This window comes from Panulirus ornatus, chromosome 8 (assembly GCF_036320965.1).
Source record: "Panulirus ornatus isolate Po-2019 chromosome 8, ASM3632096v1, whole genome shotgun sequence".
Classification (NCBI taxonomy): Eukaryota; Metazoa; Arthropoda; class Malacostraca; order Decapoda; family Palinuridae; genus Panulirus; species Panulirus ornatus.
The window spans coordinates 2,735,820-2,751,224 of NC_092231.1; the positions used below are offsets into that span (position 1 = coordinate 2,735,820).

The 15,405-nt window shown below is 47.9% G+C and overlaps 1 protein-coding gene across 1 annotated transcript in view; it reads left to right on the forward strand.

Annotated features, from left to right (window-relative positions):
- Positions 1 to 15,405, forward strand: part of LOC139749730 (CD109 antigen-like) — a 59,681-nt gene that overhangs the window by 24,742 nt on the left and 19,534 nt on the right. The window contains exons 6-17 of the mRNA XM_071663913.1: positions 94 to 276; positions 984 to 1,123; positions 3,009 to 3,096; positions 7,650 to 7,766; positions 8,566 to 8,723; positions 9,644 to 9,863; positions 10,983 to 11,171; positions 12,101 to 12,288; positions 12,693 to 12,853; positions 13,229 to 13,342; positions 14,359 to 14,424; positions 15,093 to 15,191. Coding sequence (XP_071520014.1) covers positions 94 to 276; positions 984 to 1,123; positions 3,009 to 3,096; positions 7,650 to 7,766; positions 8,566 to 8,723; positions 9,644 to 9,863; positions 10,983 to 11,171; positions 12,101 to 12,288; positions 12,693 to 12,853; positions 13,229 to 13,342; positions 14,359 to 14,424; positions 15,093 to 15,191 — 1,723 coding nt within the window. The remainder of the gene's footprint in view (positions 1 to 93; positions 277 to 983; positions 1,124 to 3,008; positions 3,097 to 7,649; positions 7,767 to 8,565; positions 8,724 to 9,643; positions 9,864 to 10,982; positions 11,172 to 12,100; positions 12,289 to 12,692; positions 12,854 to 13,228; positions 13,343 to 14,358; positions 14,425 to 15,092; positions 15,192 to 15,405) is intronic.

The window sequence follows — 15,405 nt, forward strand, 5'->3', positions numbered from 1 at the left end:
GATATAGTACCGGTTCGTCCGTGTGTGTGTGTGTGTGTGTGTGTGTGTGTGTGTGTTATCCCAGCTGAGGTGGCCGCCCTGCACGTGTTCCAGGTGATGGTGGAGATGCCCTTCTTCACCCTGGCCAGCGAGGGGACCCTACGGGGCAGGTTCGTGGCCAGGTTCCTGAGTTACAAGCCTGTGCCGGGCAGAGCCAACGTGACCGTCCTCCTGAAGGACGACTGGCAGCTCCCAGACTCCGCCTTCACCGAGGTGCACAAGGAAATCCTTCCTGAGGTGAGCGCTGCACATGGCAATCATTCTACACAATATCATTGCGCGCCGGAGAATCGAACCCGGGCTACGGAGGGCGGTGGGTGGATAGCGCACGACTGGACTGACGATGAGCTCACACTCTGGCCTTCCTAGGTCTCTGCTGTAGGTCCCCTTCCCTCCCACACACACACACACACACACACACACACTCACTCACACACTGTGGGCCAGCTAGGGTGAGTCGGGTCACCACTAGGCGGGACCAGCGGCAAACAACACGGGTCACAGAACGTACGATTGACGCAGCTGGTCATACACGAAGACTTACCGTCTGCACAACACGAGACTTTAGACCCCAACCCAGAAGCTGTCACCTGTGTACACTCGCAACCCATACCCACCACATACGTGTTATGATGAATTATGGAGATGTATGGATTTTTTCCCATCGCCTTCTCCCGTGTGAGCGAGGTTAGCACCAGGAGCAGACGAAGAAAGGCCACATCCGCTCACGCTTAGTCTCCACACCTGTCATGTGTACATAGTTCTTAGACTGACATCTTCATGGCTATTTGATCATCTCGGAAAAATACCAGAATTTGCAGGAAATAGTTCAGGTATTGTTTAGCCCAAAAAAAATCTGTTTGTTTTGAAACTGTGATATACCATGATGGAACGCTTCTGTACTTGACAAAATCCTGTTGAATGTCTAACAATGTTTCCCTTAGGTCAACGGATGGCGGGAGTTCCAATATCCTCTGAAGACAATAATGGGTAACATGACCTCTGACATGTGGCGGGGAGAGGTCATGGTCAGGGTCAACTACTACCACAACTTCTATGGCGACAAAGCCACAGGGACCTCCAGGTAGGACTCTCCTCCAGCCACGCCCCTGGCACTTATCTGCAAAATAGGATTACATTTTCTGTTGATAACATTAACTTTATAGTTACTGTGACCATTATGTCTACTGTTGATATCAACATTAACTTTATAGTTACTGTGACCATTATGTCTACTGTTGATATCAACATTAACTTTATAGTTACTGTGACCATTATGTCTACTGTTGATATCACCATTAACTTTATAGTTACTGTGACCATTATGTCTACTGTTGATATCACCATTAGGTCTACTGCTGGTACCACCATTATCTCTGCTGTTATTACCAACACTACTTGTGATATCATCATCATCTCTTAATATTAACTTTGTTAACTGTTAATATCATCATTACTGTTAGTATCATCGGTATTATCCTGAATTACTCGTGGCTCTTTTAGAAATGAATTCCTTTTGCCGCAATGGCCGTCCTCCCTTACTTCCCTCACACGCTGTTAGATTATCAAAGCGAGTGAGCGAGTGAGACTAGAGAAGTGTGAGTAGTTCCAAGCAGACGTGGATCTCTGTCAAGGGGGTGTGATGTCACCATGTCCGTTTGATCGTTCATGGACATGTTGGCGAGGGAGGTGAATGTGAGGGTCTTGGGTAGGGAGGGTGGAGGTGGGATGTTAGTCAGTTGCCGTTTGCAGATGACATGACTGATGGAAGACTTGAGAGAGGTGGAGCTCCAGAAACTAGTGCCAGAGTTTGGAAGAATGTGTGAGAGGAGGAGGAAGTGGAGAGTTGCTGTGAATATTAGTAAGGTTATGAGGTGTAGAAGTGGGTGATGAGGGTTGGGGGATGTGTTGTGGGAGGGGAGTGGGGGTGTAGGGCAAAACAGAACATGCGTTTGAAGTGTGAGATTGAAGGAGGAGCATCTGGAGGACGTGGAATGCATGTATACAAAACTCAGGAATGAATGGAAATTGGAAGCCCCCATTCTCAAGCTTTCCTGTGCTTCCCAAAACGTGTCACTGTGGAGCGCATTCCCCTCACTGTATCGCTCGATCACTGTAGCCTCGCCGGCCGTGACCCCCCTCACAGGAGGCACGGGTGTTGCCGCCTCCAGCACGACGCTACCACCCAAGGGTGTGGGTGACGTGACCCCTGGTAGTCAGTCGTTGGTAAGGCTGGTCGGCGCGTCCTCAAGATTCACACCGTCTTATTCATACTAGGGAGGAGGAGGAGGAGGAGGAGGGTGTTGTTTACCAGTCTGGACGAACCCTAGCGAGAAATGAGGTAACTAGGGAACTCACACGAACTCCACTGTGCAGATGATTTGGCTTATATGACTCCCTCACGCCTGACGTACACCACTGTGACCTCTGACCCTTGATTCTTACCATAGTTCCCAGGGTAGACGACCCCTCGTCTGCTGCTGTGGTCGTTCAATGTTGGCTTCTAAGTTAGATAATGGTGGAGGTAACTAGAGTATCGGTCCGTACAGCATACATGTGGGGAAAGACAGGTATATAGTCATTGTTGTGGCCGGCTGCCGCCATGTGTTCCTCACTTAAGTAAAACCCGGAGGTCCAGTGTGTTGGTGTGGTCGCCTCGCCTGGGGTACTGTCTTGGGTGGAAAGGGTGAGGATACAAGTTGCTCAGCGGAGCCACACGCGTCAGCTAGGGCGAGGCAAAGGACTGAATATGATTGAGGTACGAACCACGAAACCACTGAGGGTCATGCTGTTGTGTTGCAGGTCGTGTGTGTGTGTGTGTGTGTGTGTTTGTGTGTGAATATCTTTATTCAAATCTGTGTGATATCAGGTAACCCTTCACCCCACCTCCCTGCTCCGGCCAAGTGCCCCCCCCTGCTGTACCCTGCACGTCCACGAACAGCCTAGTGAAGCATACACTCTGCCCGCAGGACCCGCATCACGTCGCCGCAGGTGAAGCTGGAGTTCCTGGGCTCTGAGCCTTTGGTCTTCAAGCCTGGAATGTCGTTCTCTGGAGCGGTGAGTTGATCTCCCTCGCACGTTTGTAGCTTCCTTTCTCCCTCCCTCACGTCCGTCCTCATCTTGCTATCTTAACCGACCTGATGATTCATTTTATCTTCCTTCTTGCAATTCTCGACTCTCGGAGCTACCGTGTTTCCCTGTACCTGATCGTGTTGTTTTCCGTGATGGCGACACTATTCTTGGGTCTTCATCTCATCTCTGTTTCACCTTAGTTTATCTTGCTTCCCTTCGTTACTCGACCTCCTTCCTATAAGCGTTTTTGGGTTCCTCTTTATTTAAAGGCTCCTCATCTGTATTGTCGTGACTTCATCTTGCCAGTAGGTGTCGTCGCTTATCATTTTCCTGGTGTGTCCGTTGTGAGGAGGAGCAGGCTGTGGCTGAGGGCATATCTGATATCCGGTTAGTGTCAGCCTGGGGTGCCACACAGACACACAGTATGTACACTGAAATAGAACGGTTGATCTTGGTAATATAGGCGAGCAGACTGTGGGTGGAGTTGGTGAGACGGTAATCTGAGGATGTTGTAGGGAGGGAAGTATTATGAGCGGGCCGACAGCTGATGTAGATAGATGTTTCTAACCTCATACGACGACAAATGAGAGGGACAGACTCACAGGCAGATAGATGGATGAAGAGATAGATAGGGAGGAATGGCCAATACTTTGGACGAGATTTTGTTTGAAGGTAGAGCTAACCCGTAGCGTTCACCGCAGGAGAATCCACGGTTACGAGGAACTAGTCGTGTGAGTTGTATGTTAGCATATGTTATGTGATATTTATATATATATATATATATATATATATATATATATATATATATATATATATATATAGATAGATAGATAGATAGATAGATAGATAGATAGATAGATAGGTAGGTAGAGAGAACGTGTTACAGTGATGATGGTAGTTACCGTTGTCCAAGAGAGAGAAGGTAACACAACAAGCATCAATCCTGCTTAAAAGGTCAGAGAGAAGGTCACGCTGGGGGGGAGAGCAGGTGAACTCTGCCATGACAGTCGCCTCACAGTCAGAGCTCCAGGAGAACACCACACCTCCACTCCAGGTCGTCCACATTACCCCAGTACCTCTGTTGCCGGACGGAGGCACGCTGCGCCCCGCCAGCGTTGCGGTTTCGTCGTACCGGGATCTGCAGGTCGTCCCTCCTCTGATCAACGGAGGAAGGTGTCTTGATCTTACGTCACGGTGATGACGTGAGGCGTCCGCGGGTAGTGTGCAGCTTCACGACACAGAGACGCTCATGACGCTCTTCAAAAAGTCGGGATTGTTATCCAGGTGAGACTCCAGTACTTGCAGGGATGAGTGAAGCAACGAATCCCCCTGCTTGAACCTGCAGGTCCAGAGTGTGACACCTGCAGTGGAGACAGATCGCGTAAGAAGGTTGGAGGTGTTTTGCTGTGTATTAAAATTCTCGTGAATGTAATTAAGAGTGTTGGTGATGGGAATCATCAAAATGATGAATGCAAAGCTGAATTCTAGAGAGGTTTCCACACCCAGAACAGAATGAGGCACCCTCTCATATCTTGATGAAGGAAGAACAGGTATAGTAACACACTGGCTAGAGTAATGCAAGATTCTGTTGTCTGTCGGTTACCTCCGAGACGTGAGACACTGTGGACACCAGTGATCCTCATGGCATCCTATGCGGATATGTTCGTCATGTTGGTGGAAGCATCATGGATATGATAAACGATATACAAAATGATTGTGATCATCTTCAACATGATTCTGGGAGTGTCAGCTGGACGACTGTCGTAGGTGGGGGACACACGATGGCCGAGAATCATAACTGAAGACGTAACACAAGACACAGAACACACGATGCAAGGCGGACCCCTGCCTACATGTACGCCACGCAGATCCTGCGTTAACTGACGCCATGCGACACTTACTAGATGGAGACGTAGGTCACCTGCACACGACGGCAAAGCAGAGTCAACAGCACCGAGCGAAGACCTGGTGTCCACATGTGCTAGACCCTACATGGACCACGTGTAGTGTGAGTGTACATGTACCGTAATGACCCATTGTACATGTAGCGTAATGACCCATTGTACATGTACCGTAATGACCCATTGTACATGTACCGTAATGACCCATTGTACATGTAGCGTAATGACCCATTGTACATGTACCGTAATGACCCATTGTACATGTACCGTAATGACCCATTGTACATGTACCGTAATGATCCATTGTACATGTACCGTAATGACCCATTGTACATGTACCGTAATGACCCATTGTACATGTACCGTAATGACCCTTTGTACATGTAGCGTAATGATCCATTGTACATGTACCGTAATGACCCATTGTACATGTACCGTAATGACCCATTGTACATGTACCGTAATGACCCATTGTACATGTAGCGTAATGACCCATTGTACATGTACCGTAATGACGCATTGTACATGTACCGTAATGACCCATTGTACACGTACTGTAATGACCCATTGTACCAAGGTAACCAGTTGTACCATACTGATACTCTGTGCTACATTGACCTGCTGTACCATACTGACCCTTTGCACCATACTGGCCGTCTGTACCATACTAACACTCTGTACCCTGCAGTACCATACTGACCCTCTGAGCCACAGTGACTCCCTGTACCATTGTGAGTCCTCGTCATTCAGTAACAGGAGCACATCACGAGCAGGTAGTAGCATCTTGGTCTTCATATGGTGAAGAATACGCAGACAAGCAGGCTTGAGAGAGTCCAGAAAATGACAGTATGGTTGTTAACACTAACAAAAATAACACTCCATATCAAGAAAGACTCGGGGCAGTGAAATTTCTCTTCTGTGCGGACGCTGAGGCTCTGTGGTGACTTGCTAGAACTTTCCAAGACACTCACTCAGAGATAAGATGGCTACAGACACAGCGTGGGAGGCGAGGACAGAGGTATCCTGTAATTAGAGACAGCGGGGTGGAGTTCACAGGTCACTGGTTCCACATTCACACAGAGAAATCATCCTCTATATGGTAAGGTAATTGGATCATTCAGATAGTCAGTCTCCCACTGTTATGTATGGTAAAAACTGTCCACGTCTTCGAGGAACAGACTGGGTGACCATAGTTCAGTCAGCTGGTTACCATAAGCAAGGTGGAAGTATGTCTAGATCTTCAGTTGTCTCTGCGGGTCTTTAACATCTTTGTAGACCATGAGGTCTTTGTGTGTCCTGTTCACGCTACCTGGTCTTCCTCAGAGCTGTGGTCTTCTCGACTCCGATGTGGTCTTTGTATGAGCAGTGGTCGTGTGTGCTGTTGACTGTACATATTAGCTTGCTGTGATGGGGACCTTGATGAAGCCGTAAATAGATTCCGTATTCAGTGGGGAGGAACGTAGGGAGGTAGGATGCTTAATTAGGGCCCGAGGAAGCCAGTTGTATGGTGGGCAGAATAGATGGGTATGTGGTTAAGATAACTAGGTACGAAGGTAATGACGTAGGTAGGGAGATGAAGAGGTAGTGGGAGAGGTAGATAGGAAGGTAGACACAAATGCCTGGATGTCGGAAGATAAGGAATGTGTACAGCGGGTAGCCATATAGATAATCAGGTTGGAAGATAACCACGGAAACACGCGGTAGATGTGTAGATCGGTGAGTGAAGACGTAGACGCCATGGATGGGTAGGTAGTGTGGTAGAAAGAGCGGCAGGTCGGCTTGGTAGGGAAGAAGGGGTTTCCCTCGACCTGGAGAGTCTAAAGGTAGAACCACTTGACGGGAATGTTAGACGTGGCTTCTGTGACGAGCTACACCTTCCTTCATGATGGTCTGTATGATGACAGTGAAGATATCGTCATCATCACTATCATTATCATCATCATTATCATCACCATCATTATCATCATCATTATCATCATAATTATCATCACCGTCATTATCATCATCATTATCATCATAATTATCATCACCGTCATTATCATCATCATCATCATCATTATCATCATCATCATTATCATCATCATCATCATCATTATCATCATCATCATCATTATCATCATCATCATTATCATCATTATCATCATCATTATCATCATAATTATCATCACCGTCATTATCATCATCATCATCATCATTATCATCATCATCATTATCATCATCATCATCATCATTATCATCATCATCATTATCATCATCATCATCATCATTATCATCATCATCATCACCATCACCATCGTGGTTGTTAGCCATGTATATATCAATAATTTCCAGTATTTCTACTACGGGAAGACACACATTCTCATGATGACCAGCTCAGTAACCAGTGTGTACACACACACACACACACACCATCATGTTATCATCAATATTGTAACTGTTAATTATATCATCATTACTAATGTAACGTCAGAGGTATCTCAAGTATCATTAATTATTATTCATTTTGTTGTTATTACTGTATTGACATTCATTGTGCTTCCCATGTTATTATCATTTTGCAACATTTGTATTCACCGCTATGAATTTTCTTTCTTTCTGTGTGTGTGTGTGTGTGTGTGTGTGTGTGTGTGTGTACAGGTGGCTGTGAGGTACGAGGATGGGGATCCCCTGGATCCTGCCAGGCTCCAGCAGTCTACCCTCTCCGTCACCGCCTCCGTCAGCCTGGCCTCGGGCGACACCAGAAGCCTCCCCAGGGTAAGTGTGCTCCTCCCTCTACAGACAGGTCTTACGTGAGTGCGTTCGTCGGCTCGTTTTCGTCTGCTCCAGCACTGTTGATAGATAGACTTGAGAGATTAACTTACTGTACTCAGTTTGTGATATGATGTTCCCAGGGATATGTGATCAAGAGGTACAGTTGTATTTAGAGGTTAGATTTATCGTACTTAGAATATAGTGATCGTCTCATTCATGAGGTTGAATTATGGGATTTAAGAGGCAAGATTAACCTTGTCCAGAAGTTGGATTATGGTCCTTCCTCAGACCGACCTGAAGTACCTGACATCATAACTGTGCGGGCATTACGTGAACGTCATCTTGTCGTGGTTCCTGGAACTGTGAGTTCCTGGAGGAGTGTCACCTCATGTATAGGTTCACTGCGTACGTGCACACAAGGTCGATGCTGTAGAGGAACAGCAGTGTCACGTTCCGTAGACCTGGTTACACTGAGAGGCACGAGGACATAACCCACTGATTGGTCTTAAATTTGACAGATCCGTCCACCCGAAGAATCCGTAATGGTTATGAAACGTGTTATGTTCATCTCCTTCATAACCGGGCCTTCTCATGTGACCCATGTGCTGAAAATACAGGTTATACAGTGATGTGTCGATCTGTACCCTCACTGTGTCAGTATTGTTAAGTCCTGCACTCCAGGTAGAGTCACATGTCTCATATGTTCAAGCAAACATTCTGGATTTGTTGTAGGTTGATCCTACTTGTTATTTCTATACAGCTTTTGTTTATTTTTCCTCTCCCTTTCTCTGCCTCGCCGAAGATCGTAGCGGAGCCGCTGGAGAGGGAGCGGAAGCTGGGTGAGCGGCTGCAGGAGGAGTGGTTCTGGGGGAACGTGACAGGAAACGTGGCGGAGGAGCTGCTTGAGGCCCTCGTTCACCACACCGTCTTCGCCAGCTACAGGAAGAGTGGCATCCTCCAGTCAGTACCCAAGACACTCCTGTTATGTACCATTTTTGTTGTTATTTTCAGATAATTAGAAATATTGTGTGTGGGTGGGTGTGTGTGTGTTTGTGTGTGGGTGGGTGTGTGTGTGGGAGTACTATGACCTCCAGGTTCCTCAAGACGTCATTCACATGGGTATGAGGTTTGAGATATCATGTTGTAACACACGTTCTTGTCAAGGTATGTGATGAGAGCGTAACTCACCCAGTTCCTCTCCCCCTGAAAGCTGTTTGTACCTCTTAAAGCTGCCAGCATCACTACGGTAAAGGCCATCATCCGACAGAACTTATACCTCCCATTTCAGCTTCAACCTAAGTTTGGATCATGATAAAGAATGTCGCCTCATACCTACCTACTGAGCATATAGCGCCAACATTCTTGACCTACGAGATATTAGGAAGATGACAGTGTTACACTGGCGATCCATGGTGGTACGTCCGTCTTAAGTTTACCTGTTGACACCCTCTACAGGTTCACCTGAGGACTTATCATCACTGGGAGCTCCTGCCCTCTGTGTTCTGCGTCTCTACCAAGTCCTACACCATCCACAGAGTCACCTGGAGGAGTCCATTTTATACCAGTAATCCTCTTCACCGTAGCAGCTATAAGTATAGAAGGTCACGAACATGCATTGCAGAGTCCTCATGACCATCCCCAGGAGTGTTTTGGTACTCAGGTTCAGCTGTGCGGCTGCCCTCGCCTGTCTTTTGAGATTCAGTGGAAGATGTACCGTCCCTCCCGCCGGCTTTGGCAGTAAGATTAATATTTCTCCCTAAAGTTCGCCCTGGGAGGTTCTTATGGTGCCTTGTGGGATGTTCCAGCTCCACCTGAGCTGAGCTGGGGAGGTTTTGGTACTCTTCTTGAAAGCTGGCCAAAGACTGTCCCGACTCTTGCAGGTTCAGCATGGACATACCCGAGGAGGTCACGGGAATGGAGCTGTCGGCCACGTACCAGGACCCCAAAGGTAGCGCCTCGGCCCGGGCCGCGGGCGTGAAAGCCCACACCTCTGGGGGCCGCTACCTCCACGTGACCACTAGTACCACCAACGCCTCCATCGGCGAGTTCGCCATCTTCCACGTCAGGGCCAACTTCCGTATGGACAAGTTCCAGTACCTGGTGAGTGGCGACCTGGTGAGGCACCTGGTGAGTACTGAAGGGGTATGAGTGGTGTGACCTGGTGTATCTAACCTGATGATGTGATCGTTACACGAAAGTGCACTTGGGAAATTATCGTGTTTCATTTTCCACTGGGTTATATGTATAACTAGATCACGCATTACACATGGCGGCTAGAGAGTCCTGAGTAAAGGAATGTCGCCTTCTTTTGCATGTTTTCCTGGCGCTCCCTCGCTGACACTGGCGTACTGAGCGGACGCCCCACTGACACGGCTGGCTGGAAGTCCTTCACCATCACTTCTGAAAGGAGCCAAGCGAGGATTTTTCCTCTCAGGTTTAATCTTCTCCTCCTGTCATGGCTACGCTAACGCGGGAAATGTTTTGATATATATTTTTTTTCATACTATTCGCCATTTCCTACATTAGCGAAGAAGCGTTAAGAACAGAGGGCTGAGCCTTTGAGGAAATGTCCTCACTAGGCCCCCTTCTCTGTTCCGCTTTTGGAAAATTAAAAAACGAGAGGGGAGGATTTCCAGCCCCCCCGCTCCCTCCCCTTTTAGTCGCCTTCTACGACACGCAGGGAATACGTGGGAAGTATTCTTTCTCTCCTTTCCCCAGGGATAATTTTGATATATATATATATGAGCGTTTATCCACTCAGCCAGTTATCTATGTGTCTGTAAAGATATTTTTCTTTAATTTACCTTTTGTTAGCGTTTACGTCATTTGCTTGTGCTTAAGTTTACGTATTTGGAATAAGTCAGCCTCTCTTCTTTGCTTATAACCTACAGACTGTATGATATCATCATGACTTTCTCCACAGCAGTCGTCACTCAGGCCTGACACCTTGAACCAAGTGTAGAAGATATCTGTAATGTCACTGAATATATCATTAACCCCTTGAGCATAACATTACGACGACCCCTGAGTATTGCGGTACGACCCCTGAGTAGCAGGTGACGACCCTTAGCCATAATGGCTCGACCCTGAAGGGTCATATGAGAATCCAGGCCATCATACCCAGGGCTCGTACCGTCGTATTTAAGGTTCGTCCTGCGGTGGTTGAAGGGTCGGAGGACTGGTAGTGTTAAGGTAGGCTGACGGAGGTGGGTGTTGCAGGTGATGGCCAAGGGCGTGCTGGTCCACTCTGCCTGGTGGAGGGGGACGGGGAGCGTGGCTACCCTGAGCATCACAGTGGCCAGGGAGATGTGTCCACGCTTCACCCTGGTGGTCGTCCACGTCACTCCTGACGGACACGTCCTGGTCGACGCCGTCCACGTCTCCGTCAGCTTCCACACCAACATGAAGGTCAGTGACGCAAGTGTCGGTACGTGTTTCAGGGTTCCAATACTCTGAAGAAAAAAAAAATCGTCATCGGTAGAGTTCATCTGGTTGGTTCACACGTGAAGATGTAAACCATAATTTCCATTTCCAGGTTCTCTTTACTTCGACCTTCCATCCAGTTCCATTACTGGTCCCGTTCAAATACCCTCACATGGCTGCCATGCCTTCCAGACTTTACTGGAATTAATGTCATTGTTAGTTCACGTATTGATGCCTTTATTAGTTTGGTAGTTCATGTATTGTTACTAGTAGTTCAGGAAGGGATTGTCCAGTTAACCTTAAGAAATATGTTTGCATTCACAACACAGCCCTGAGACCTATGACAGCACCTCCTCCACAGCCCCGAGACCTATGACAGCACCTCCTCCACAGCCCTGAGACCTATGACAGCACCTCATCCACAGCCCTGAGACCTATGACAGCACCTCATCCACAGCCCCGAGACCTATGACAACACCTCCTCCACAGCCCTGAGACCTATGACAGCACCTCCTCCACAGCCCTGAGACCTTTGACAGCACCTCATCCACAGCCCTGAGACCTATGACAGCACCTCCTCCACAGCCCTGAGGCCTATGACAGCACCTCATCCACAGCCCTGAGACCTATGACAGCACCTCATCCACAGCCCTGAGGCCTATGACAGCACCTCATCCACAGCCCTGAGGCCTATGACAGCATCTCATCCACAGCCCTGAGAGCTATGACAGCACCTCCTCCACTGCCCTGAGGCCTATGAGAGCCACCCCCTCAGCCCTGGGACCTATGATAACCCCCTCTTTGTCCCTGGGACGTATGACAACCCCCTCCTTAGCCCTGAGACCTTTGACCACGGGCGGTCATTATGAGCACACGATGGTAACCTCCCTACAATGTTCGGGTTGGACTTGCAGGGGAAGTTGTTGTTGAACCAGCACAAGGACCACTCCATGAGGACGGTGGAGGCTGCCATGTGGGCGCCCCCAGGATCCTACATGTCCATCACCTGCACACGTATCCCTAGCTGGTACAAGCAGCAGGCTAACCGCCTCACCCACGCCAAACTACTGAAGGCGGCGCTGCGGATGGAGCCACACCCGAGGTCAGAGAGAGTCGCTATCTTTTATCTTTAAGGTTGTGTGTAGGTATGGAACTGAGAGGGTGTGTAGGGTACGCTCCCAGCACACCTGTAGTGGTCATGTAGGTTACAGAGACCAAAAAATATAGGTAAACTGGTAGTTTACTGGGATGATGTTTACGCTTGTTATCTCGATAGTGAATCTGTTGATGTGATGATATAGTTGGTAGGACACGTGACGTTCACAGGATGATAAGGAAATGTTACTAACGCCACCACGAGGACGATGGTAGGGCCCTTAGGGTGTGACGGGCTGGCCTGTCACCTGACCAGGTCAGAGGTCAGGCCACACCAACGTCACCGTGGTCGTCGTCGAGGAGGCTAAGACTTCCCGGTAATAATTCCTGGCCTTGTGGTGCTCCCCCCAGGGCGGTGCACACGGTGACACACACCTCCCGCACGGGCGAGTGGAAGGAGAGGATCACCCCGCTCTCCAACCAGAACACCGGGGTGTGGGCCCTGGACTCCCTGCACCTGGCCGGCCTCACAATCCTCACCAACGCCCTCCTCACCTCCCCACCTCTCACAGGTACTCACACCCCACCACTCACACTACCTAGTACACCCCTGTACTCACACACCCTACACCCTTCACTCACACTAACCACACTCCTTCAGCCACGCTAATCACACCCCTCCAGCCACACTAACCACACCCCTCCAGCCACACTAACCACACATCTCCAGCCTCACTAACCACACATCTCTAGCCACACTAACCACACGGGAACAAGACAGTGATCATCACTCGATTTGTATAAAAAGCTTAAGTCAGTCATTTTATGATTATGTTAACATTCAGCTTTACCACAAGCTTCTAGGTAAATTAAAATACTAGATAAGTGTGGTGGTGGTCTGGGTTGTGCGTGTGTGTGTGTGTAATTTGGTGTGCTGTACACGGCAGGTGGGTGCGACCTGGAGGCTGGGTTCCTGGAGTGTGGGGACGGGTCCTGCTACCGACAGTCGGAGGTGTGCGACGGTCGGGTCCACTGTGCCAACGCTGCCGACGAACTCCACTGTGAGTCACTAGCCACGTCCTGAGGTGTCCCCACACCCTCCTCCACCTGGGGAACACGAGTGTCTTACTGTACCATGTATAGTGTGTGTACCTTACTGTCCTAAGATGGGTATATGAACCTTGCTGTCCCAAGATGGGTATACGAACCTTACTGTCCTAAGATGGGTATATGAACCTTGCTGTCCCAAGATGGGTATACGAACCTTACTGTCCCAAGATGGGTATATGAACCTTGCTGTCCCAAGATGGGTATACGAACCTTACTGTCCCAAGATGGGCATATGAACCTTACTGTCCCAAGATGGGTATATGAACCTTACTGTCCCAAGATGGGTATATGAACCTTACTGTCCTAAGATGGGTGAACTATATACCTTACTGATCCGTATAGATTATTTTTTCCTTATTGATCCATGGGGAGGGGTATATATAACTTACTGATCCATATAGATTATTTTTTACCTTACTGATCCATGGGGGGGTATATATAACTTACTGATCCATATAGATTATTTTTTAACTTACTGATCCATGGGGGGGTATATATAACTTACTGATCCATATAGATTATTTTTTACCTTACTGATCCATGGGTGGTATATGTACCTAACTGATCCATAGTAGGTATATAGGAGTGTTATTGTATGGTACAGTCCCAGGGAAGCGGTGTAGTGCTTCACTGTACCCCCCGTACACTGAGGGGTCTTACCCGTCCTACTCCACCATCAGGTTTACACCACCTGTACTCCACCATGTGATGTACTGTGTGTTCTTTATTGCACTGTAGGTCTTATGCAAATGTTTCTCCACCGTGGGTTTATATAAACCTTCCTCCACCATGGGTTTATATAAACCTTCCTCCACCATGGGTTTAATTTGTATGTTACTTGACCATGAGTGTTCCATGTGCTTGGGTGTACCATGGGTGTAATGTAAGAGTAATGGTGACGAAGGTGAGGGGAGGAGGAGCAAGGTGTGGAGGTAGTAACCAGTATTGTTCTCACTGCTATGTTCAGGCTTGACGGTGGCCCGGGAGCAGCACCCTGAGATCATCTCCGTCGACCGGGACGAGAAGACACCAGGTAATCCCACAGCTACAGCTCTTGTTGTCACCACTACACCACCATAATGTTGTATGTTAAGTACCTCATAATGATAATTGGATGTTGATTTACAAGACGCCTTTAGCTGAAGAGCAATAATGTTGTAAACATGTGTAAAATGCAAGGAAATGTATATTAATCTCCTTAACCCGAGGATACGACTATTGAGCTTAGGATGTGATCCATAGGATAAAAGGGTAGATTATAACCTAACCTTCAGGGTTAGGTCAAAGGTCAGGCCATCTTATGGAAGAATTGTGCCATCGTGATCAAGAACTTTACTGTCAGGCTGTGTGTAAATAAATATCCATTAATCACATTATATTAACATGGTGTACTTAGTGTACACTCATTGTTGGGTGACGGTACCTCACATGTCCTAACCACGTCTGATGAATAACAATTTTACGTAAGACACACAATTTGGTTTACTAATTTACGAAATGATTTGAAATTAATCCTCGGTAACCTCTTCTAGAATCTAACCAACACCAAACTAACGTTTCTTACTTAGAAGTTGATATAGTCTACTTGATAGAATACCTGAACACTGAATGTTATAGGAGTAAGACTCACACAAACCTAATATATGTGTCATCCAGTGTTGGGGTGAGGTGTGGAGTGACAACGTGTCGTGTGTTGTACAGAGTCGGAGCTGGAGGAGTACCGGCTGAAGCAGAGGAGCTGGTGGAGGGATCTGTACGACCAGAGGCAGGGCGACTGGTGCATCACGCAGCAACACTTTGGTCAGTATACACACACACTCACATACACACACACACCTCCTACCACCCAGGGAGGGAATGTCGTTTTATATGCACTACGGTACGACCCTTTGAACACCACGACCACGAGTACGACTCGATAGACCTGGAGTTTGATTGTCTGTTCTGGAAACACTAGAGGGTCGTACCGTAATGCCCAGGGGGTGAAGAACACTATAAATCCAATTACTGAACA